This window comes from Rhinatrema bivittatum, chromosome 14, assembly GCF_901001135.1.
Source record: "Rhinatrema bivittatum chromosome 14, aRhiBiv1.1, whole genome shotgun sequence".
NCBI classification, from domain to species: Eukaryota; Metazoa; Chordata; class Amphibia; order Gymnophiona; family Rhinatrematidae; genus Rhinatrema; species Rhinatrema bivittatum.
This window is the reverse complement of record NC_042628.1, coordinates 63,795,464-63,820,332: the sequence shown is the minus strand read 5'-3', so window position 1 is coordinate 63,820,332 and position 24,869 is coordinate 63,795,464. Positions and strand designations below refer to the sequence as shown.

The window sequence follows — 24,869 nt, the reverse complement described above, 5'->3', positions numbered from 1 at the left end:
TCCCCGCATTGACTGGGAGACCCTGCAAATTGCAGCTTGGGGTCCGACTTGCTTTTCTTCTTGTCTACCCAAATTACCTCGATCCCGAATACAATTGGCTGCTGCAGCGGTGGCCTTACCAGCATCATACGCTGACTTCATTGACATCTTTTCTAAAGAGAAAGCTGAGACGCTACCAGAGCACAGGCCTTTTGATTGTGCCATCAACTTGATCCCTGAGTGTATCCTCTGTCTCTACCAGAGACGCAAGCCATGACCCAGTACGTCCAAGACAACCTCGAAAGGGGTTTCATCCGGCCCTCCAAATCTCCGGTTGGGGCCGGATTCTTCTTTGTGGCCAAGAAGGATGGCTCCCTGAGGCCATGTATTGATTACCTCAATACCATCACCTGCCGGGACCGATATCCTCTACCACTAATCCCTGAACTCCTGTATCGCTTACAAGGAGCCTGGATCTTCACAAAACTTGACCTTTGAGGAGCATTCAACTTGGTCCGAATAAAACCTGGTGGTGAATGGAAAACTGCCTTTAATACCCGAGACGGGCATTATGAGTATTTGGTAATGCTCTTGGGGTTATGCAATGCTCCGGCGGTTTTCCAAAAGCTCATGAATGAGGTCTTCTGGGACATGCTCCACTCATGTGTAATAGTTTACCTGGATGACTTCCTCATCTACTCCAAGGACCTTCTTTCCCATCGCCAAGAGGTACATCAAGTACTACAGCGCCTCCGGAACATTATCTGTGCGCGAAGCATGAGAAGTGCCCCTTCGAGCAGGAGTCCCTACCTTTTCTTGGGTACATCGTATCCACCACTGGCTTTCATATGGACCCAGAGAAAGTTGCCAGTATTAAAGACTGGTCTCGCACCGTGGGAATTTGAGCCCTTCAGCATTTCCTTGGCTTCGCCAATTTCTACCAGCACTTCATTCCCCATTACTCGCACCTTGTGGCTCTGCTCACTGCACTCACTAGAAAGGGAGCCAATGCCAGAGACTGGCCACCAGAGGCGCTGAAGGCCTTTGAGGAACTGAAACAAGCTTTTCTCCAAGACTCCTGCTTATGTCACCCTGATCCTTCCCGGCCATTTGTGGTGAAGGTGGATGCCTCAGACTCCACCATTGGGGCGGTGCTCAGCCAGCTCTCACTCAACAGGGCACTCCTACCCTCTTCCTATTTCTCCCGGAAATTTTCCCCCTTGGAAAGAAATTATGGAATCGGGGATAAGGAACTGCTCGCCATAAAGATGTCCTTTGAGGAGTGGCGTCAGTGGCTAGAGGGGGCTCAAGATTCAAGAACTGTATACACAGACCACAAGAACTTGGAGTACCTGTGCCGCGCTCAGCGTCTGAACCCCTGGCAGGAACGCTGGTTCCTGTTTTTCAGTAGGTTCGACTTCTCCATCCTATATCGGCCAGCCTAAAAAAACATTCGAGCTGACTCTCTCTCTCTCGCACTTCTGAGTCCGAGGACACCCCAGTGGTTCCACAATACATCTTGGATCTAGTTCAAGTCCATCTCACCGCGACCAACATGGTACCTACTGGCAAGACTGTAGTGCCCCTTCGCCTCAGGAAGAAAGTCCTATCCTGGGCTCACAACTCTCTGACTGCTGGTCACCCTGGCAAGGCGCACACCTACGAACTATGCAACTCCACCCTTGCCATTACCCCTGGCCGTGCCTTCACTGGCAGCCCAACTCACGGCTCAGCAACTTCACGACCTATGGAACTCCACCTAGACTCGTCTTCAACAAGCGGCTGAGTCCGCTGAGAGGAGTGCTCACAAGCACCGATGACAAGCACCACACGTGCAACCTGGAGACAGAGTGTGGCTGAGCACTCGTCACATCCGTCTAAGAGTCCCATCTATGCACTTAGCACCCAAATACATCAGACCCTTCACTGTGAGGGAATGATTAGGACCATTTTCATATCGTTTGTATTTGTCCTCCAGTCTAAAAATTCACGATACTTTTCATGTATCACTATTGAAGCCTCTAATCCTGTCAGATTTCCATCGATTTCCATCGAAAACCCCAGAGGTCCAAGACATACTAGACATCAGATACTACCGAAGATGTTGGGAGTATCTAATATCATGGCAGGGCTTCGGCCCAAAAGAGAACTCATGGGAATCAGCCTCCAACATCTTGGATAAATCCCTCCTTCATCAGTTCCATCATGACCACCTGACAAACCCGGGCCTTCTGTGAGGGGGCGTAAGAGAGGGGGTACTGTTGGGAATCTCAGCCGCAGCCGGGCTCCCTTACCTCGGGCCGGCAGGCGCCAGCATTTGCTACTCTCCCTGGCGACACGGGGCAGGCCGCTCCCAGGCCCGACTGCTGCGCACCTTCCACGCGGTCTCAGATGCTGCCAACTTCCTCCTCACATCTGCCTTCCTAGGCGCTCGCGGCTGCTGTCACTTCTTAAAGGGGCCCTTGTGGGAAACCTCGGCCTGGCGCCCGAAAATGACATCATCTCTCTGGGCTATTTAAGCCCAGCTCCCTGCCCCGTTCCTTGCCTTGGCAACAGGTCTGCTCGTGAGAGTAACTAGTTGCTTGTCCTGCGTTCCTGCTTCCTTCCAGCGTTCCAGTGTTCCAGTTCCTGTGTTCCTGCTTGTTCCTGCCTCTGTTCCAGGTTCCTGTTTGCTCCTGCCTCTGTTCCTGTGTTCCTGCTCCCATGGTTCCACCTCCTGTCTTCGGTTGTCTCTTCTGCTCTGACCTCGGCTTGGTATTCTGATTCTCCTGTCTTCTGCCCATTTTGACCTCTGATGTGTTCTCTGGTTCTTGCTTGTCTTCAGCCTGCCCTGACTTCTGGCCTGGTTTACAGTACTGCACCGCTGTTGCCTGCCTCGACTCCTGGATCATCTCTGTTCTTCCAGATCTCTGCCAGCCTTAACTCGGACTGCCCACTGGACACTCTCGGCCAGGAGACCCTCGCCTAAGTCCTGCCGGCCTCGGCACCCAAGGGCTCTACCTGCGGGGAATGAGGGCTGGTAAAGGTGAAGTTCCAGTCCGGTCTCCTGGTCTTGTACTGCTTCCTGGCTAAGAGTACCATTAGAGGGCCTCCCCTCGGTGGATCCTTCTGCTCTCAACCAGACCAAGGGTCCACTAACACAACATGGATATAATCTCACATGGTTACAAGCTACAGTTCAATTATTGCCCGACACTACCACATCCTGTCCAACCCAGGACATTGCATACTTAGAATCCTTCACTGAATCAGGAAGTGAAGTTACTTCTTCAACAAAAGCAATCCGACCAGTCCCTTTCTCGCAAAGAAGAAAAGGTTATTATTCCCAATACTATTATTGTTTGTATGGTTTTGGGTGGACCCTTGGACACTGTGGCTGCTGACCACACCCACGGGGGGAAGTCCCGTGAGGGTCACAGCTTTGGGACACACAACACAGAGTTATATGTTTTATTAAACAGAGTTGAGAACTCACCAGAGGTGGCAGTAGTGAGTAGAGATGAAGCCCGGCTGGGCTTAGGGTTCCTCAGGATACTGGAACAATGATTCCCTTTATGACTGTGCTGTAGTGGAGAAAACTGAGATAGTGAGTACAGTGGAGTATACACAGAGTTCTGGTATAGAACCTCGTTGGTAAAGTTACTCACACAGAGGTTTCTCCCGGAAGGTAACACAGAAGCTGGAATAGAAGCAGGCCCTCAAGGAGTGAGTACCTGGTTCCAGGGAACAGCTCTGAGGATTTAAAGTTGGTAACTCACTGATGTTGTAGGCAGCGGTTTCTTCCAAGCAGAAGCGATAAGTTCAGGCAGCAAGTCAGGGAAAATGGGCCCTCGAGGAGCGAGTACCGGTTCCTGATAGCGACCTGAAAGAAACGAGAGAGGCCCCCGAGGAGCGGGCACCCTGCTAGGATAAAGTCCAAAAGTTGGAGAGGCAGAGCAGCTAGGCGTGGAGAGTGAATCTCATCCATATAGAGTTTCCTTGCTAACTCGATTAGCTAGCAAAAAGTGTAGGCTTTTGTATCTGGGATGCGTGACGTCATCACAGGGGGACACCCCTGAGGTTAGCGCCAAAAAGAGAATAAGAAGCAGGGCCGCGCAGCGCGTGAGCCCTATGGTACCTGGACAACATGGCGGGATGCAGCGCCCAAGCCGGACTGGGGACACCGGAGAGGACGGCAGGCAGACGTCGCGGCAGCCAGATGTCCATCAACCGCGGGAGGAGTCGCAAAAAAGGTAAGGTGGGCGGAGTGGAGACATCGGGCAGCGACAGTCATAACAGTACCCCCCTTCAAAGGGCGGTCTCCTCTGCGGGTACCAGGTTTAGGTTTAGAAGGATGCACGAGATGAAATTGATGGAGCATCTCTTTATCAAGGATGTTAGCCTGAGGCTCCCAAGAGTTTTCTTCGGGGCCGAAACCTTCTCAAGAAAGAAGGTATTCAAATGTTTTGCCTTGTCTTCGGACATCAAGAATAGCTTTGACCTTATCTTCTAGGTCATCTTCTGCATTGATGGCAGGTGGTTCCTGAGTCTTGGAAGAGAATTCACTGAGTATGAGAGGTTTCAAGAGGTTTCAAGAGTGTTTAGTCCGAGTTGTAGCTTCAGACTGTCGGAGGATTAGAAATGGTCCAACGTAGCGAGCAGCAAATCGAGTGGATGGTAACTTCAGTCTGAGATGTTTGGTAGGGCTGTTCAGCTTGGAGAAGACAGCTGAGGGGCGATACGATAGAGGTATTTAAAATCAGGAGAGGTCTAGAATGGGTAAATGAATCCGTTATTTACTATTTCAGATAATAGAATGACATGGGGGCATTCCATGAAGTTAGCAAATAGCACTTTTAAAATTAATTGGAGAAAATTCTTTTTCACTGAATGTACAATTAAGCTCTAGAATTTGTTGCCAGAGGATGTGGTTAGTGCAGTTAGTGTAGCTGGGTTTGGATAAGTTCTTGGAAAGGTTTGGATAAGTTCTTGGAAAAATCCATTAACTGCTATTAATCAAATTGACTAAGGGAACAGCCACTGCTATTATTGGGATCTACTTAGTGGTTGGGTACTTGCCAGATATTTGTAGCCTGGATTGGCCACTGTTGGAAACAGGATGCTGGGCTTGATGGACCCTTGGTCTGACCCAGTATGGCAATTTCTTATGTTCTTATGTCACCAGGTTTGAAGACAGGCGCTTGAGAATGGTGAGCATCATAAAACTTCTTAGCAAGGTCTCTCGCTTTAACTAGCATGTCTTTCGTCTGAGTCCACAGATTATGGATTTCATCAGCAGTAGATTGAGCTGCTGGGGACATCACTGAGAGCTTCAGTGGAAGTGGCAGTGTTGGTGAACGTCAATATACCACTTCAAAAGGTGTTGATCCAGTTGATATTGCTGGATGAGAATTGATGGCGAATTCAGCCCAAGGTAGCAGTTCAGCCCACTTATTCTGACGGCAACTCACATAGGCTCGAATGAACTGTTTTAAAGTTCTATTCATCCATTCTGTTTGGCCATTTGATTGCGGATGATAGGCTGAAGTATAGTCTAGAGAGATGTCGAATAGCTTGCACAAGGCCCTTCGGAATCTTGCCGTGAATTGGGATCCTCGGTCTGAGACTATGTGTTTTGGTAGGCCGTGAAGGCGAAAAATGTGCGATATAAAGAGCTTCGCAAGCTCCAAGGCCGAAGGTAATCCAGGCAGCGCCACAAAATGGGCCATCTTGCTGAAGCGATCGACTGTTACCCAGATGGTATTCATTCTTCCAGAAAGGGGTAAATCGACTATAAAATCAGTAGCAATGTGTGACCAGGGCTATTCCGGAACTGGCAGCGGTTGCAGCAATCCCCACGGTTGGCCAGAAGCAGGTTTGTGTTTGGCACAGTTGGTACAAGATGCCACGTAGGATAGTGTATCTTTTTTGATAGTAGGCCACCAATAGATCTTCTGGATCTTGAGCAGGATGCGGCATTGACCAGGATGACCAGACAGCTTGGAATCATGCGCCCAAAAGAGCACTTTCTTCCTGAGCTGTTTAGGCATGATGGTTTTACCAGCGGGCACAGAATGTGTAGTCGCCAAGATGACTTTCTTAGGGTCAATTATGTGCTGAGGTTCTTCAGGCACATCCTCCGAGAGAAAGGAGCGTGACAAAGCATCGACTCTGGGATTTCTGTCTCCGGGGCAATATTTAAGCACAAAGTCAAAGCGATTGAAGAATAAGGACCATCTAGCTTGACTGTGTTTAAGACGTTGCGCATGGTGGAGATACTCTAGATTTTTATGGTTCGTGAATATGGTTATTTGATGTTCAGCACCTTCGAGCCAAGGCCGCCACTCCTTGAATGCTAGCTTAATAGCCAAGAGCTCTTTATCTCCGATCCCATAGTTCTTCTATGCCAGGGAGAAACGTCGTGAGAAGAAAGAGCAGGGTCGTAAGGATTTGGAGTCTCCAGTTTGGCTCAATACAGCCCCCACACCGACATCCGAAGCGTCAACTTCTACGATGAATGGCTTGTTGGGGTCTGGAAGACGCAAGCCTGGTTCCGTGAAAAAGGCAGTCTTTAATTTCTCAAAAGCGGAAATGCCTACCGCAGACCATTTTGAAGCGTTGGCACCCTTGCGGATCATTGCGGTCAAGGGCACTGTTAAAGAAGAGTAGTTCTTTATAAAGCTTCTATAATAGTTGGTAAACCCCAAAAATCGTCAGAGGGCCTTCAGGCTGGTAGGTTGGGACCAGTTTTTAATACTCTCTAGTTTTTGAGGGTCCATCTGGAAGCCATCTTTAGACACGATATAGCCAAGAAAAGGCACAGAGTCTTTATGAAATTCGCACTTGGATAGTTTGGCATAGAGCCGGTGTTCACGGAGTCGGCGTAGTACTTGCTTGACATCCTCTAGATGAGTGGGCAAATCCTGAGAAAAGAGCAGGATATCATCCAGGTATACCATGACACTCTTGTACAACAGGTCCCGCAAGATATTGTTCATCATGTTCTGAAATACAGCGGATGCGTTGCACAGGCCGAAGGGCATTACTAAGTACTCAAAATAGCCGTCTCGAGTGTTGAAGGCTGTTTTCCATTCGTCGCCACTGCAAATGCAAACTAAGTTGTAGGCCCCCTTCAGGTCAAGTTTTGAGAATATTTTGGACCCCTGAAACCGGTCAAACAGCTCTGAGATTAGAGGCAGGGGGGTAGCGGTCTTTAATCGTGATCTCGTTCAGACCTCCGTAACCGATACAAGGACGTAAGGTACCGTCCTTCTTTCCCACAACGAAGAAGCCTGCGCCAGCTGGAGACTTCGATGGTCTAATAAACCCCTTCTGTAAATTCTCCTTGATGTAATCAGACATAGCCTTGTCCTCAATCACTGAGAATGGATAGACACGTCCTTTAGGAGGTTCAGTATTGGGTTTCAGTCTTATGGCACAGTCATAGGATCTATGCGGAGGAAGAATGTCAGCAGCTTCTTTGGAAAACACATCACTAAAAGATGCGTATTGAGGCGGCAGTCCTGGATTTGCTGGAGTTGTAGACATGCAGATGACAGGAGCAATCTCCTTAAGGCACTTTCCATGACAACTTGGGCCCAGCAGGAGAGTTCCAAGGAAGCCCAGTCGAATTGGGGTTGGTGCGATTGCAACCAGGGTAACCCCAGGATGATAGGGTGCATGGCCTTCTCTAACACAAAGAAGGGAATTGACTCTGTATGGAGAGCTCCGGTGCGAAGAGTTACCGGTTCGGTTTGGCAAGTCACGTTACCCAGTAAGGACTCCCCATGGATGAAAGATAGGAGTAGTGGAACCTTCAAAGTGACGAGGGGAATCCTCAAATGTACCACTAAGCATGGAAGAATAAAGTTGCCTCCTGCCCCTGAATCCACCAGGGCAAGAGTTTGAAACTCAGACGGTCCACAGATCAAGGAGACTGGGAGAGAGCGCGGAGGAGAGGGCGTAGTAAGGCCTAAGAACAGTCCTCCTGCAGGACTTAGGCCCATCCGTTTCCCGGATGAATTGGGCATGTTGGGACATCGTGACCAGCCTGTCCACAATACATACACAGACCATGCCTCTTCCGACGTCTTCTCTCTTTAGAAGTCAAATGACTGCGACCAAGTTGCATCGGTTCATCTCCACTGGCAACAGGAATTACTGGAACCTTCCGAGGTGCAAGTTTAACAGTAGCCTCCTTCTGGCCTGGTCCTCTATTAGGCCAGAGTTCTTTCACCTTATCACGAAGCTGGTGGTCGATTCTAGTAGCCAAAGCCACTAGTTCATCCAGCGAGTGAGGTGTTTCACAAGCGGCCAGCGAGTATCCAGGCCTCTGAAGAAGAGAGTTTTCAGGCATTTGGGGTCCCAGCAGAGTTCTGTAGCCAGAGTTTTGAACTCTATCGCAAAATCAGCCAGTGGTCGGTTGCCTTGCTTCAGGTCCACCAGAGCAGAACGGGCAACAGTCACTCGGGCAGGATCGCCAAAAATGGATTTAAATAAGTCCAGATATCCGTCAATATCCTGCAAAATAGGATCCTTGGGTTCCCACAGTGTTGAGGCCCAAGACAAGGCCCTTCCATCAAGATAAGATAGAATGTAAGTAGTCTTGGCAAAAGTTGTGGGGAAACGAGAATGTTGTAATGCAAAATGCATCCAGCACTGGTTTAGAAAGCCCCTGGTTCTCTGGATCTCTCCCGAGAAACGAACTGGAGCAGCTAGCGGTACAGGAGACTTTAAAGTTACTTCAGGTAACTGACCTTCATTACTGGAAGTAGCGCCTTGAGTCTTCTGTGCGTGCAGCTGATGGAACGCTGAAGTGAATTTGTCCAATGCATCTTGCTGTTCAGCAACGCGCAGGGCCAGGCCCGGAATGGCCTGCAGGGCGTTGAGCTGTGCCGGATCCATGGAGTTAGCAATCTGTTATTGTTTGTATGGTTTTGGGTGGACCCTTGGTCACTGGCTGCTGACCACGCCCACGGGGGGAAGTCCCATGAGGGGCCACAGGTCAGGCTCAGCTTTGGGACACACAACACAGAGTTATATCTTTTATTAGACAGAGGTGGCAGTAGTGAGTAGAGATGAAGCCCGGCTGGGCTCAGGGTTCCTCAGGATATTGGAACAGCGATTCCCTCTATGGCTTTGCTGTAGTGGAGAAAACTGAGATAGTGAGTACAGTGGAGCATACACAGAGTTCTGATAAAGATCCTCGTTGGTAAAGTTACTCACACAGCGGTTTCTCCCGGAACGTAACACAGAAGCTGGAATAGAGGCAGGCCCTCGAGGAGTGAGTACCTGGTTCCAGGGAACAGCTCTGAGGATTTAAAGTTGGTAACTCACTGATGTTGTACGCAGCGGTTTCTTCCAAGCAGAAGCGATAAGTTCAGGCAGCGAGTCAGGGAACATGGGCCCTCGAGGAGTGAGTACCGGTTCCTGATAGCGACCTGAAAGAAAAGAGAGAGGCCCCCGAGGAGCGGGCACCCAGCTAGGATAAAGTCCAAATGTTGGAGAGGCAGAGCAGCTAGGCACGGAGAGCAAATCCCATCTGTATGGAGTTTCCTTGCTAACTCGATTAGCTAGCAAAAAGTATAGGCTTTTGTATCCGGGATGCGTGACGTCATCACAGGGGGACGCCCCTGAGGTTCACGCCAAAGAGAGAATAAGAAGCAGGGCCGCGCAGAATGCGCGCCCTATGGTACCTGGACAACATGGCGGGATGCAGCGCCAAGCTGGACCGGGGACGCCGGAGAGAACGGCAGGCAGATGCCGCGCAGCCAGACGTCCATCAACCGCGGGAGATGTCGCAAAAAAGGTAAGGTGGGTGGAGTGGAGACGTCGGGCAGCAACAGTCGTAACAAATACTTCCTTATCCCCAAAAAATCAGGAGGTCTTCGTCCTATCCTGGACCTCTGTGCTCTCAACAAACATCTCAAAAAGGAAAAATTAAAAATGACCTCTCTCAAGACAGTCCTTCCTTTCCTTCAAACCGTGACTGGATGTGTTCCCTAGACCTGAAGGATGCGTAAACACACATTCCAATTCACAAGAAATTTTGGCGTTACCTCTGTTCCAGGTGGGAAATCAACACTATCAATACAAGGTACTCCCCTTTGTTCTCTCCTCTGCCCCAAGAGTCTTCACGAAATGTCTTGCTGTTGTTGTGGCACACTTTCGGAAAGAGGGAATACAAATTTTTCCTTATCTAGACAATTGGCTAATTGTTTCCTCCAGCGCTCAAATCCTCCAGACTCATTTGGAAAAAACAATCCTTTGTCTAGAGAGTCTCAGTTGGATAATAAATTACGAAAAATCCCAACTTCACCCCTCTCAGGATCTTCAGTTTATCAGAGCGAAAATTCAGACTTCCATTTCCAGAGCTTTTCTACCACTAGACAGAGCTCAAACTTTGAGATCCCTTTGTTAGTCTCTCCATAGTCAAAAATACACTACCATCCGTCAAAGTTGCTTTATTTATCTATTTTTGCTGCTGTATTCGTTGTTGTATTTGTTATGAGAATCATGATTATATCTAACTTCTCTTCATTGTAACGAGTTATTAGGAAAATCAGCGTTATATCATTGCTATATCTAACTTGTCTTTCATTGTAATGAGTTGTTATATCTGTAAACTGGAGTGAAGGCATGTACCAAACTTCGGTATTTAAAAACACACAAATAAATAAATAAATAAAAATAGTTTGGAACACACGTCTATACATGAGGTGTCTCCAGTGGGGTCTCAAGACCCAGTGGAACCAGATGACTCAACCAGTGTCCCGGAGGATTCAGATTTCGAGATCCATGAAAAGGGACTTCCTTTGATGGCTCAGTCCTTCAGTCTTGACCGACGGCTGCCCACTAAGGTGGCCTCCTCATCAACTCATCATAACAATGGACGCATCAACCAAAGGATGCGGAGCCCATCTCAGTCACTTGGAAATGCAAGGAGTCTGGTCCCCAAGCAAACAAAATATTCAAATAAACTTGCTGGAACTGAGAGCAATAAAGAACTCACTACTTGCGTTCCAATCATGGATACAGAACAAATCCATGATGATTCACACAGACAACCAAGTAGCGATGTTCTAAGTAAACAAACAAAGAGGATCAGGTTCCTTGACTCTTTGCAAGGAAGCAATTCAGATATTGGAATGGGCAGAGGACAATGGAGCTTTACTTCAGGCATCCTACCTTCTGGACCTTGCGAACACAAAAGTGGACAAACTCAGCAGAGTTTTCCACCCACACAAATGGTCGCTAAATCAGACAGAAGCGAACAGGATCTTCACTCGCTGGAGTACACCAACAAATGGACCTTTTTGCTTCAGAAAGCAACAGAAAAATAAAGACGTTCTGCTCACTTCTCTCCAGCATATACAGGTCATCACTGGATGATTTCCTGATACCTTGGGCCGACAGCCTCCAATACGCCTTTCATCCAATCCCGTTAATTTCACGCACGATCCAGAAATGTAAAGCAGACACAGCAGATTTGATTCTCATCGCACCTGCTTGGCCGAGACAACCATGGTATGCTTATCTTCTTCATCTGTCAATCAGTCCACCGATTACACTGAACAATAACCCCTTTCTACTTTCTCAAGGCTAGGGAAATCTCATACATCCCATGCATTCATCTCTTCACTTAACGACATGGAGATTAACCGGGAAGTACTCAACGAACTAAACATAAGAAATTGCCATGCTGGGACAGACCAAGGGTCCATCAAGCCCAGCATCCTGTTTCCAACAGAGGCCAAAAACCAGGCCACAAGAACCTGGCAATTACCCAAACACTAAGAAGAACCCATGCTACTGATGCAATTAATAGCAGTGGCTATTCCCTAAGTATAATTGATTAATAGCCATTAATGGACTTCTCCTCCAAGAACTTATCCAAACCTTTTTTGAACCCACCTACACTAACTGCACTAACTACCTTCTCTGGCAACAAATTCCAGAGCTTTATTGTGCGTTGAGTGAAAAAGAATTTTCTCCGATTAGTCTTAAATGTGTTACTTGCTAACTTCATGGAATGCCCCCTAGTCCTTCTATTATTCGAAAGTGTAAATAACCGAGTCACATCTACTCGTTCAAGACCTCTCATGATCTTAAAGACCTCTATCATATCCCCCCTCAGCCGTCTCTTCTCCAAGCTGAACAGCCCTAACCTCTTCAGCCTTTCCTCATAGGGGAGCTGTTCCATCCCCTTTATCATTTTGGTTGCCCTTCTCTGTACCTTCTCCATCGCAACTATATCTCCCTTCCAATATCACAGATATTTTGATAACAGTCAGGAAGCCTTCTACCAGGAAGAATTATGCTTTCAAATGGAGGAGATATTCGGCTTGGTGCAACCAACAAAGAGTTAATCCTTTTCACTGCCGTCTGCAAACACTACTGTCCTACCTGCATACCTTATCCCTATCAAGTCTAGCAGTTACATCTATCCTTGTACATCTACGTACAATAGCAGCTTACCACTCAACAGCTAACGGATCTTCCATCTCTTCTCATCCTCTGATCTCGAAATTCATGAAGGGTTTAAATCACTTACATCCCCCTATTCAGAAACCTCTAGTTCCATGGGATGCAAATCTGGTCCTAGAAGCTCTGATGAAAGCTCCATTCGAACCCATGTCATCCTCATTGTTCAATATCTGACCTGGAAAGTCCTCTTCTTATTGGCCATCACCTTGGCGACACGAATAAGTGAGCTCCAAGCGCTGGTGATCAACTTCCCTTGTCTTCAGTTCTACCATGATAAGATCTTATTATGAACTCACCCTTCCTTTCTACCGAAAGCAGTCTTACCTTTTCACTTGAATGAGTCTTTTTCCCTAAACCGCACTCTAATGACCGTCAGATATCTCTTCATATACTGGACTGTAAGAGAGCTTTGGCTTATTACAAAAACAGGACTCAGTCTATCAGACGTACATCTCAACTATTTGTCTCATTTAACCCAAATAACCCGGGACAACTAGTTTCTAGAAGAACTATTTCAAATTGGCTTACTGCTTGAATTCACTTCTGTTACTCTCAAAAATCTATATCTCTATCAAATTCAATTAAAGCTTACCAAATCAGAGCCACAGCCACTTTTATAGCACATATTCAAGGCATGTCCATCCAAGACATCTGCAAGGCAGCGACCTGGTCTTCCATGCACACATTCACTTCATGTTATTGCCTAGACCAGCAATCCTCTGCAGACAGTTCGCTGGGATCGGCAATTCTACATAACTTCAAGGATTCCTAATGGCTGTCCACAATGCAAAGATTGCTACTCATAATATCAAGAACTTACAAAAAGAGCAACCTATGTGCTTGGGACTCCCACGCTGCATGATTAAATGCCCTGCTTATCGACGGAAAAAAGCAAGTTTGCTTACCGTAAATGGTGTTTTCCGTAGATAGCAGGGCATTTAGCCATGCAGTCCCCCCCCCCCCCCCCCCCCACCTCCCGGGACAGCCATTTCTTTCAACACCTACACTCACAGCTAGCTTAAAACCCAACTGAGGAGAGGGCTCAAGGAGCGCGGGAATGCCTGTGCATGCACACTGCAAAGCTCTTCAAGCTGAGAGAGTAAAGCATCGCCTCGTGACATCACGGATGACATCACCCACGCTGCATGGCTAAATTCCCTGCTATCTACGGAAAACACTGTTTACGGTTAGCAAACTTGCTTTTATTCATCAAAGTCTCAACAACAAGCTTCAACTCTCAAAGCTCACCTGATATGGGCAATGTCTACTTTGATAGCGCACCTTCGACAAGTTCCTGTAGAAGACATTTAGAAAGCAGCAATGTGGTTTTCCCTGCATACTTTTACATCCTATTACTGCCTCCAACACCATACAAAGTCTGATGCATTGATGGGACACAAAATTCTGCGTCATGCAACAAAATGGGGAAAAAAAACCAACTGCCAACCCTTTGCAAGAGTACACAAATTACAATTTAATAAAGGTATCCTGTGCTCCGTCTATCACAGCTAGAGACTCCCAGACAGCATGGCTAATTCAGCCTGCTTATCTGCGGAAAAAAGCAAGTTTTCTTACCATAAACAGTGTTTTCCATGGATAGCAGGATGAATTAGCCATGTGTTCCCACCCACCTCCCTGGACAGTTTTTTCAGTACTTTCCACATCTGACTCTTATCTTTGCTCCTCCTTTGCTTTCTTATTGACTGAGGGAGAGAGTCAGTCGCACAGGAATCCACCATGCAGGCACACAGGAGCGAGCAAGGACAGTTTTATTTCTAACATTCTAGGACAAGTTCCGCTCCGGGCCTCCAGGGGGCACTCCCAGGCAGCATGGCTAATTCATCCTGCTATCCAAGAAAACATTTATGATAAGCAAACTTGCTTTTACTGGGTGATGAGCTTTCTTGAAAATTCAGACAGTGCTGATTAATGTGCTTTGCCTATGAACTTAATTGTTGAAGCAGTTCTTCTGTGCTTTTTCCCTTATGTCTGCCTATCAGTACCCCAAACCGTAAAAGACAGGGCTTGTATTGGTTGTCTCTGAATTCAATTCCTCTTTCGCACCTCCTCCCCACATCGAAGCAGAGAGAGATTTTGCAGTTGCATCAAAGGCATCAAGGCTAGTTAAAGGTAGTAACTGCTGCTCCATGCAGGGTTCCCCTATGTTTATTAGTTTCCCAGACTGTAAAAATCTGGGCCTTTGTTGGTTGTCTGAAACCAATTCCCCTTTTTCCACTGCTGTTGAAGTGGAGGGCAGTGTTGCAGTTACATCAAAGCATCAAGCTTATTGGTTAAGGGTAGTAATTGCTGCACCAGTAAGTTACCCCCATGCACCCTTTTCTTCATTTCTATCCTCTAGCCTTTAGGGACCCACAGTGTTTTTGCCATGCCACTTTGAATTCTTTCACTGTTTTCATTTATTTATTTATTCATTTTTATATACCGCTGTGATCTTAACAACTTCCTCCAAAAGGGCATTCCAGGCCTCCACCACCTTCAATTCTCACAAACATTTTATTATTATAAGCTACCCAAGCTATAGTTTAGGGCCTCCTATTATGAGGGGGCCTCTGAATACAAAGAAATGAATTCATTGACATTCTTACAATTTTAGGGGGATAATGCCATGAGCCATCTTAAAGCTGACATTGTTTAGGGCCTCAGCATGTCTTAATCTGGCTATGACGGGCATCCCGACAGAGCTCCAGAAGGGGGGGGGGGGGGGGGGATAGAAATTCTGACTCCTATGTGACCTGGGACTCAGGATTATGGCTATCAGTGCTAATCCTCACCTAAGAGGGAGGTATTCAGCCCCTGGCTGGTACGGGAAGTTAACCGGAATAATCGATGATGCAGGTGCGCAGGATAGGTTTATCTGGCTAACTTTAAAACTGCTCTTCATTGTTTGCTGGTAATGCCAGACTGCCCCTGACATAGCTGAATAATTTTTTTCAGCCTGGCTACATCAGGGGCAGTCAGACAGTGGGATTTTAAAATAGTGGGGGTACATATCCAAAAGCCATTTAGACAGATAACGGGAAAGTTATCCGTCTAAATGGCTTAGCTGCATTTTTAAAATGCTTACCCGGCTAAATTCTAGCCAACTAACGAATTATCCAGCTAGAATTTAGCTGGCTAAGTTGGGGGCATTCCTGGGGTGGGAGGTAAGCATTTCTGGGAGGAGCTGAGCTAGCCGGTTAACTTAAGCAGCTAACTCTAGACGTGAGCCGCTAAATATCCTGGTTAAGTTAACTGGATATGGGAATCTGGCTAACTTAACTAGCTGCTTAGCGGCTGAATATTTACCCCCCCGGTGTCTTCTGGCTAAGTGCCATACTTAGCTGGACAAATGTGCTGAGCATGGACTTCTTTAATTTTAGGATTTAAATGCAAATGTATAAAAACATTTGAAATTGTTTTAGATGTCTCTGATACTGCATTTACAACGTGAACATGTTAGGATTAGCCTTATATTGAAATGAAATTCATTCTGAAATGCTGTACAGTTATAACACTAAATATGTCTCTCCTGCAGGTTTCCTCTGCAAGGATGACATAGGTTATACTATACATTCCAAAATAATTGTAACAGTGCAGCATGGGCTGTGTGTCGTTATCCCATGTAACTTCAGTTACCCAGCAAATAAAACACTAGGAAAAAATGCTTTGGGATTTTGGTACAAGGAAGGAACCTTTTATGAAACAGACCGGCCCGTAGCAAGTACTGATACCTCTAGAGTGACTGAGATGACCAGGGGCCGCTTCCTGTTCGTGGGTGATATACAGAAAAACGAATGCAGCTTCACTATTCAGGACGCCAGGGAGGAAGATATGGCAAAATATTACTTCAGGATTGAGGGACGGTTTGAATATAGTTTCATAGATTCCCTTACTTTTGTGAATGTAGCAGGTGAGTACTTTGTATTTTTCTGACATCCTAAAATAATCGATAGCCTTTCCATCAGATGTAACAGATACAATTCATGTTGCTGCAGTAGTGATGCGCTGAGCCCATGGCAGTAATAGCACATGTTTTTCCTTGGCATTGACTTCTATTTTCTGCAGATATTAACTGCAGAAGGTCTTGGATGTAGCGGGTTTTTTGTGTCTTTTGTTTAGAACTCTCAGAGGAGCCTGAATTCTCACTTCCCGCATTGCTGAATGAAGATGATCCAGTGGATGCCCAATGCACAGCTCCAGGGAGATGTAAAGGAACAGGCCCCAACTTCATCTGGACAGGAACTTTAAATACAGATAATTCCAGCAGCAAGCACTCATTTTTAAACAAAGATGAATCAGTCACTTACACATCCAGGATCACCTTCACCCCATCTATAGATGATCAAAACAAAACACTGACCTGTGTGGTGTATTTTCCTGCAGTGGGAATCTCCACGCAGAAAACCGTCGCCTTAAAAGTAAAGGGTAAGTAGCATGTTTCTATGGGGAAAACGCTGTGACTGAATAATCCATTTTTTTCCCAGGCCACATGGAACATTGCCACCGGACCTTCAAAAAGAGACTCAAAACTTGGCTGTTCGGCCAAGCCTTTCATCTACGTACGGGTTCTTCTTAGTATGTTTTTTCCTTCATACCAACAGTATAGCGCTTTGGGCAGCAACCTTGCAGATGATTCTCCTATTGTGTTCATATCCCTCACCCTAAGTTACTTCGCGATGCCCTCAGATCTTCTGCCAGCTATTTTCTGGCATCATGAAAGACCTCACTATTTAAATGTTGTTTTGATACCTATTCCATTGCTCCAAGTTATTTATTCCTTGTTAAATGTAAAAGCACTCGTATATGCTAGTTATTGTTATATTGTAAACCGAAGTGATATGTAATTTCTTACATGAATATCGGTATATAAAAGTGTTAAATAAATAAATAAATAAATGTTCATAAAGATGAATAAACCCTGCATAACTTGGACTGCAGAAGTACGGTCTGCTTCTGTCTGGTGTGGGCCAAAGCCCATAAAAAGTCCATTCAAAGTTTTGTTGCTAAACTTGCTGTAATCAAATGGATGTGAAGATCCCTGCTGGGAAAAGGTTACAGAGTGACACTATTATCCTCCCCTGCATATAATTAATTTGCCTATCTAGTTTATCTCAGCAGCTGCTATGGATAGAATAGTCCACTGTTCTATTCTGCAGCATAGACTCTGGGAAATGCAGTGATTGGCACTTTGACAGAATCTGGTAATTTTTTGTATGGAATAGACACTGTATTTAGCAGATGCAGTTGAACTATAATGTAACCTGTTTCAAAGATAAAAAGCTGACTTTAAGGTGCTAATTTGTTTATTTTAGGAAGGCCAGAGCCTATTGGTCAGTGGCCTGAATTTGGAGACTGGCTAAAATCAAACTGTAAAGAGAAGCGTAAAAGGATAATCTGCACCTGTTGGATCCAGTCTATGCCTCCGCCAGTGGTGTTGTGGCAGATTAATAAGGAAATTGTCACTGGAAATTACAGCAACCGTACCATGGAGTTGTTATCTGCTGCTTATGGACATAGAGCAAAAAGCACATTAATTCTCCGAGAGGTCCAAGGGGACCCCAAAAGCACCATCAAGATCCAGTGCCTGAATGCAAATAAACAGGGCAGCCCCAAGAAAAGTAACATATTTTGCATCAGTTATTTAATTGAAAATGTTATTATACGACTGTTAATGCAGAAAACCTGATACAGGAAGGGGAGGTGTTCTTTGTAAGAGGTGGGCAAACACAGATTAGGAAGTTACCTGACTGGGAGCATTGGGTGTAGAGTCTGGAAGTAGCACACAAACTCCCATTCACTTTATCAGAGACTTTGGCCAAACTGTTATGCCATGTTCTCTGTTGTCAAAAGAAAATGTGATAGGTACACCCAGGAACTGGAATATCACATTTCTTTCTCTTTTTACAGCAGTTGCCAAACAACGGGACTTTGGGATTGTCAGTTGGAGTATCATTGGGACTGTCATTATCGTATTCTTCACTGCCCTGTTTTTTTTCTACTTTGGCAAAAAAGTCCAGACAATGGCAAACGGTAAGAGACCTAGAGAAGATAGGGCAAGTTTAGCATCATGAGGGAACAGGACTTTAGGGTTAACCAATTACGTCCCTGTGCCTTGTTTCTAATCCTGCTGTACTACAGACTGACTCTGTTTGACCTTGAACAAGTACCCTTCAGTATATTTCTGGGATCAAGCTAAATGCTAGATATTTTTCTTAATCAGATATTCCTGGTCAATATATTTTAAATTAAAGAAAAATTAAGGGGTTAATTCACTCAAAATCTGTTTAGTGTCTGGGGGCTAAATAGTGGGAAACATTTGTTTTCCTAGCGTGTAGCAGATGGACTCAGGACCAATGGGTATAGTGTACTCCTGATAGCAGTTGGAGACGGATCAGATTTCAATCTGACATCAGTCCTAGCACATATACCCCTGCAGGAAGTGCAGCTCCTCAGTATTTTCCGTCTCCATAGCAGTTCGGGACTTTATGCACGCTAGCACAGCGTTAAAGTAATTTACCAAAGAAACCCAAAACAAGAAGAAATCTTACCTCTACAGACGAGCCCCGCTCTCCTGCAGTGACACCTCTTGGATCCCTCCCCCAGTTGAGAATTCCCGAGGTGATTTCCGCAATCCCTCGGAGGTAAGCCTCGGTCCCGCGGCCGACCCTTCGCGTGGACCTAGCCCCCGACATCCGGTGAGGCTGAGAGGCAGCGGGTGCAACTTTGAGGCGGCGGTGAAAGCATTTTCCCTCTCCCCCAGCAGCTGGAGACCACCCGGAACGAGACCGGGAAGCGCCGAGACAAGGTAAGGTAGAAATCTATTTAAAAGTCTCCGGTCTCCGAACTCGAAGAGTCGCACAGGTCGCCAGCCGGTGTCAGTGCCACCGGGTTGATCTGCCCTAGCAGGGCTAGAACCCAGTCAGATCCAAGGGTCCTCCCACGTGGAGACCCTCTGAGGTGGTCGCCATATTGTCTGCGTGGTCGCCGTCACCATCTTGACCTGTTCGCCGCCCTGTCTTATTTATTTATTTATTTAACACTTTTTTATACCGACCTTCATAGTAAAAACCATATCGGATCGGTTTACATAAAACAAGGGTATAACTGAAGCAATAAATAAAAGTAATTAACAAGAGAAGTGAATAAGGTAAAGTTACATTTAACAAGGAGTAAAAAACTTGGGAAGCTTAAGAGCTGGAAGAAAGTTAAAGGCAAAAGGTAATTAAAGAAGCATAATACAAAAAGGAATTTGGATTAGAGCAAAAGATGCTTTAATCAGTGAGTGCCAGAGTCCTTCGTTTGAATGGTTGGAGGACTTTAATCTTCTACGTCCAAGTGAGGAAAAAGATGACTAAGGATTGTCTGGAGGATCATCGAAGGCTTGGTGGAATAGCCACGTCTTAAGTTTTTTTCTGAACGTAATGAGACAGGGTTCTAATCGGAGGCTTGAAGGAATGTTGTTCCAAATAGATGGACCTGGTATTGAAAAAGCTCGGTCTTTGGTCGAGGAAAGGCGTGAAGCTTTAGTTGGGGGGTAATTCAAAGTACCTTTATGATTATCTCTAATTGGCCTGTTGGAGGAATGAAGTTTGAAGGGTATTTCAAGGTTGAGTTGGTGATGGATGGATTTATGAATTATTTATTTATTAATTATTTATGAATTAGTTAATCATCTTGTGCCCACAACGTCACTCGCCCAAGTACCGTGCGCACAAGCGATGCGCATAGCTACACGCTTACTGGGCTGGGCGCATAACTTCGATCTGTGCGCACAACAGTGCACACATCTCTCTGAGCATGTACCAATCCTACACACACAACTTCGATATACCGGAGCGCATAACTAAGCCACCCAGGCCCTGTATTTTATGCTCACAAGCCATGGCACCACCGGAGAAAAAGCTCAAGGCTCAGGGCCTTTGGCCAGCATGCCACATTAGAGCTGCACAGCATGAGGAGGCCACGGCCCTCTGTATACAGTGCGAGGAGGCCCTGGGGGATCCAGCCCATGGCCCTCCCCAACCAGTACCGGGTTCCAGCTTCTCAAACAGTACGCCGGACCTAGCGTCCCCCAGCGGGAGCCTCCCTCAAACAGGGCTCCCCAGGGACACAGCGCCTTTTAATTTAGACCCAGCATCTATCTCCTGGGTGGAATTCTTCAAAGGCCTGCATACCTTCGTCCACATGCAGCCGGGGCCTCCGATAATACGGCCACAACCTCCGCCAGAGGACCTCAACATCCTGGGACCCTCTATACCCAGAGAAGTGATTCCACCGCCCAGAAGCTCCACCTTTGGTAACACGGACAACTCAGATGAGGGTTCAGAACCGCTGGAGGAAGGGGAACTCCCCCCAGGGACCCAGCCCCACCGAACCATGAGGCACTTCTTCACCAAGGACGAGCTTCCAGACCTGGTCACACACAGCTTGAAAGAGCTCGCTATCCCGGGCACAAGTGCCTCGGTGGAACCTAAGACAAATTCCCTCCTAGAGGGACTCCGTCAGACCTCCCGACATTTCCCACTATTACAAGCCATCCAGCAGCTAATTGACCTGGAATGGAAGCCCCGGAGACTATGTTCAAAGGGGGGCATGCCCTGGCAGCCATGTACCCTCTGGATCCAGCTGCCAAAGATCTGGCATGTCCAAAAGTGGATGCCATGGTCTGCGTGGTCTCGAAGCGCACTACTATCCCAGTTGAGGGAGGAGCAGCACTCAAGGATGCTCAAGACAGACATCTGGAATCCATCTTCAAACAGTCTTTTGACGTCTCCGCTGTGTCCCTACAGATCGCGGCCTGCTGTGCCATGGTGACACGCGCCTGCTTATCGCAGATCGGGGAAGCCCTGGAACCAGCAGTATCATTCCTCACAGATGCTGCTTCTGAACTAGTGCGTACCACAGCTAGAGGAGTGTCATCAGCCGTGGCAGCCAGAAGACAACTCTGGCTCCGAAACTGGTCGGTCGATGCATCGTCCAAAATGAGACTCACAAGGATGCCCTTCAAGGGACCCCTCCTGTTCGGAAACGATCTAGAGAAGCTAGCCAACAAATGGGGCGAATCCCCACTGCTGCGGCTACCGGAGGACAGGAATAAGAGAAACCAGCGACCCTACCTCCGAACTTCCAGGGGCAGAGGATCACAGCGCTTCAACCCATACAGAAGCACATATCAAGTGGCTCGCCCCGCAGGCAGGAGCCAGTCCTTTTGGAACAAGCACAACAAAAAGGGAGCCGGCTCAGGCCCAGGTCCCAGCCGCACCCCACAATGAAATTCAGACGACCCGTCTAAAGGAAGAAGCCATAGAGGGCAGACTTGCCCTATTCTACCAAAGATGGGTCGAGATAACTTCGGACAAGTGGGTCCTAGCCATCATTCGAGAAGGATATTACCTGGATTTCCACCACCTCCCTCTGGACAAGTTTGTGGAATCCCCCTGCCACGACCCTTCCAAGAGGATGGCAGTGGAAGCTACACTGACCAGATTACTAGCCTTAGAGGCTATAACACCGGTGCACGCACAACAAATAAATACTGGACATTATTCCATCTATTTTATCGTTCCCAAGAAAGAAGGAACATTCCGGCCCATCCTGGACCTCAAGTGGGTCAACCGCCACCTGAAGATTCCTCGCTTCCACATGGAAACCCTACGCTCGGTAATAAGGGCGATACAACCGGGAGAGTTCCTTACATCCCTGGATCTGTCAGAAGCATACCTACACATTCCTGTCCATCAAGAGCCTCAGCACTTTCTACGCTTCACGATCCTGGGCCACCACTACCAGTTCTGGGCACTACCATTCGGGTTAGCCACAGCACCCTGGACGTTCACCAAAATCATGGTGGTAGTGGCAGCAACACTGAGGAAGGAAGGAATCCTCGTACACCCTTATCTAGATGATTGGCTGATCAGGGCGAAGTCCCCAGAGGAAAGTCACCAGGTGACCAACAGAGTCAAAACTCTACTGGAGAGCCTCAAGTGGGTGGTCAACTCAAACAAGAGCTGTCTGCAGCCCTCCCAATCTCTAGAATATCTGGGAGCTCGGTTCAACACCAAACAAGACAAGGTCATCCTTAAACCGACAAGGAGATCAAAACTGATGACCCAGTTGTGAATCCTGTTGAGCGAGCTTCGTCCCACGGCATGGGACTACCTCCAAATCCTTGGCCTCATGGTATCCACACTGGAAGTAGTGCCATGAGCAAGAGCTCATATGAGACCCCTACAGCGCTCCCTACTATCACGATGGAATCCGCTGTCCCAGAACTACACCGTACGTCTTCAGCTACCAAATAAAGTTCGGACCCAACTACAATGGTGGCTACAAGAAGGCCATCTGAGCCAGGGAGTGAGGCTATCCTCACCAACCTCGATTCTGCTCACCATGCATGCCAGCTTATGAGGATGGGGAGCACACTGCCAGGAGCTAACCGCCCAGGGGCAATGGAACAAAGAAGAGTCGGGATGGAACATCAATCGCCTAGAAGCCCGGGCAGTCAGACTAGCCTGCCTACGATTCGGTCACAGACCCCGAAACAAATCAGTCAGAGTCATGTTGGACAATGCCACAACAGTGGCCTACATCAACCGTCAGGGAGGAACCAGAAGCCAACAGGTGTCTCTGGAAATAGACCCCCTAATGTCATGGGCAGAAGCAAACCTTCAAGAGATCTCGGCTGTCCACATCGCCGGGAAAGACAACGTCGCTGCGGATTACCTCAGCAGAGAAAGTCTAGACCCAGGAGAATGGAAACTGTCGACCACAGCATTCCAATTGATAGTAAACCGTTGGGGAACACCAACCATGGACCTCCTGGCAAACCGGTCCAACGCCCAAGTGCCCAGCTTCTTCAGCCGCAGATGGGAACCTCAGTCCCAGGGAATCGATGCCCTGGTAAAGACCTGGCCACAAGAAACTCTATTATACGCCTTCCCACCGTGGCCCCTATTGGGTGCAATCATCTACAAGATAGAACACCACAAGGGACCAGTACTTCTAGTGGCCCCGGACTGGCCAAGAAGACCGTGGTATGCAGACATGTGAAGACTCTTGACAGGGAGCCCTCTCCCGCTACCGCCACACAGGGATCTGCTCCAACAAGGGCCGATCCTCCACGAGGATCTAGCTTGATTCTCTCTTACGGCCTGGCCATTGAGAGGACTCGCCTGAGGAAGAGCGGATACTCGGGGACAATAATTGACACCCTACTCTGAGCACACAAGTTATCCACATCCCTAACATACATAAGGATTTGGAGAGTATTCGAAGCCTGGTGTGAGGACCGCGACGACATTCCACACTCTGTCAAAATTCCCGCGATTTTGGAATTCCTGCAGAACGGCCTACAGAAGGGATTGTCTCTCAACTCCATCAAGGTACAGGTGGCCGCATTGTCATGCTATGGAACCAAGAGTGAGGGCGGCAGCCTAGCCTCGCACCCGGATGTCTCCCGCTTCCTGAAAGGAGTCAAGCAGATCCGACCACCCCTAAAGTGGCCGGTGCCTCTATGGAACCTCAACCTGGTCCTAGATTTCTTAGCAGGAGCCTCCTTCAGACCTCTTTGTGGCCTGTCTCTCCGACTATTAACATTGAAAACAGCCTTCCTGGTGGCAGTCTGCTCGGCCCGTCGTATCTCCGAATTACAATCACTGTCCTGCCGGGAGCCGTTCCTCAGACTCACTCCGTCAACCATCCAGTTACGCACGGTCCCGTCCTTCCTCCCCAAAGTGGTTTCTCAGTTCCATCTCAACCAAACCATCTTGCTACCATTGCCAAATGAGCATAAGAATTCAGAAGAATCTCGCCGTCTGCGCCACCTCAACATCAGCAGACTCCTAGTCCGATACCTGGAAAGGTCGGAATCCATACGAAAGACGGACCATCTATTTGTCCTTCACAGCGGGAAGAAGCAAGGGGAAGCGGCCTCGCGAGCAACCATAGCCTGCTGGATCAAGGAAGTTATCAAGGCGGCCTATGTAGAAGCAGGCAAGCCGCCGCCTTTACAAGTCAAGGCCCATTCCACTAAAGCCCAGACAGTGTCCTGGGCGGAAACCAAGATGCTGTCTCCCACCGAGATCTGTCAGGCGGCGACATGGTCCTCCATCCACACCTTCTCCAGATTCTACCGCCTGGATGTTCAGGCTCGAGAGGACACAGCATTTGCAAGGGCAGTACTAAATGGGCCACGGGCAGCCTCCCACCCGGTTCAGGAGTAACTTTTATACATCCCATTGGTCCTGAGTCCATCTGCTACATGCTAGTAAATGGAGAAATTACTTACCTGATAATTTCGTTTTCCTTAGTGTAGACAGATGGACTCAGCATCCCACCCACGGCTGCCATCATTCATGGAATTCTCAGGCGACATCCCCAAGAGCGAGTTATTCACGGGTAAGCCAGGCTTTCCTACAATTAGGACA

At 47.5% G+C, this 24,869-nt stretch overlaps 1 protein-coding gene across 2 annotated transcripts in view; it reads left to right on the top strand.

Moving 5' to 3' along the window:
- Window positions 1-24,869, top strand: part of LOC115076251 (sialic acid-binding Ig-like lectin 12) — a 248,706-nt gene that overhangs the window by 96,525 nt on the left and 127,312 nt on the right. Inside the window, exons 2-5 of one of the 2 annotated variants that reach the window (XM_029577488.1) lie at window positions 15,980-16,354; window positions 16,564-16,869; window positions 17,757-18,062; window positions 18,352-18,474. In XM_029577488.1, coding sequence (XP_029433348.1) covers window positions 15,980-16,354; window positions 16,564-16,869; window positions 17,757-18,062; window positions 18,352-18,474 — 1,110 coding nt within the window. The remainder of the gene's footprint in view (window positions 1-15,979; window positions 16,355-16,563; window positions 16,870-17,756; window positions 18,063-18,351; window positions 18,475-24,869) is intronic. The other variant, XM_029577489.1, reaches the window with a different exon arrangement.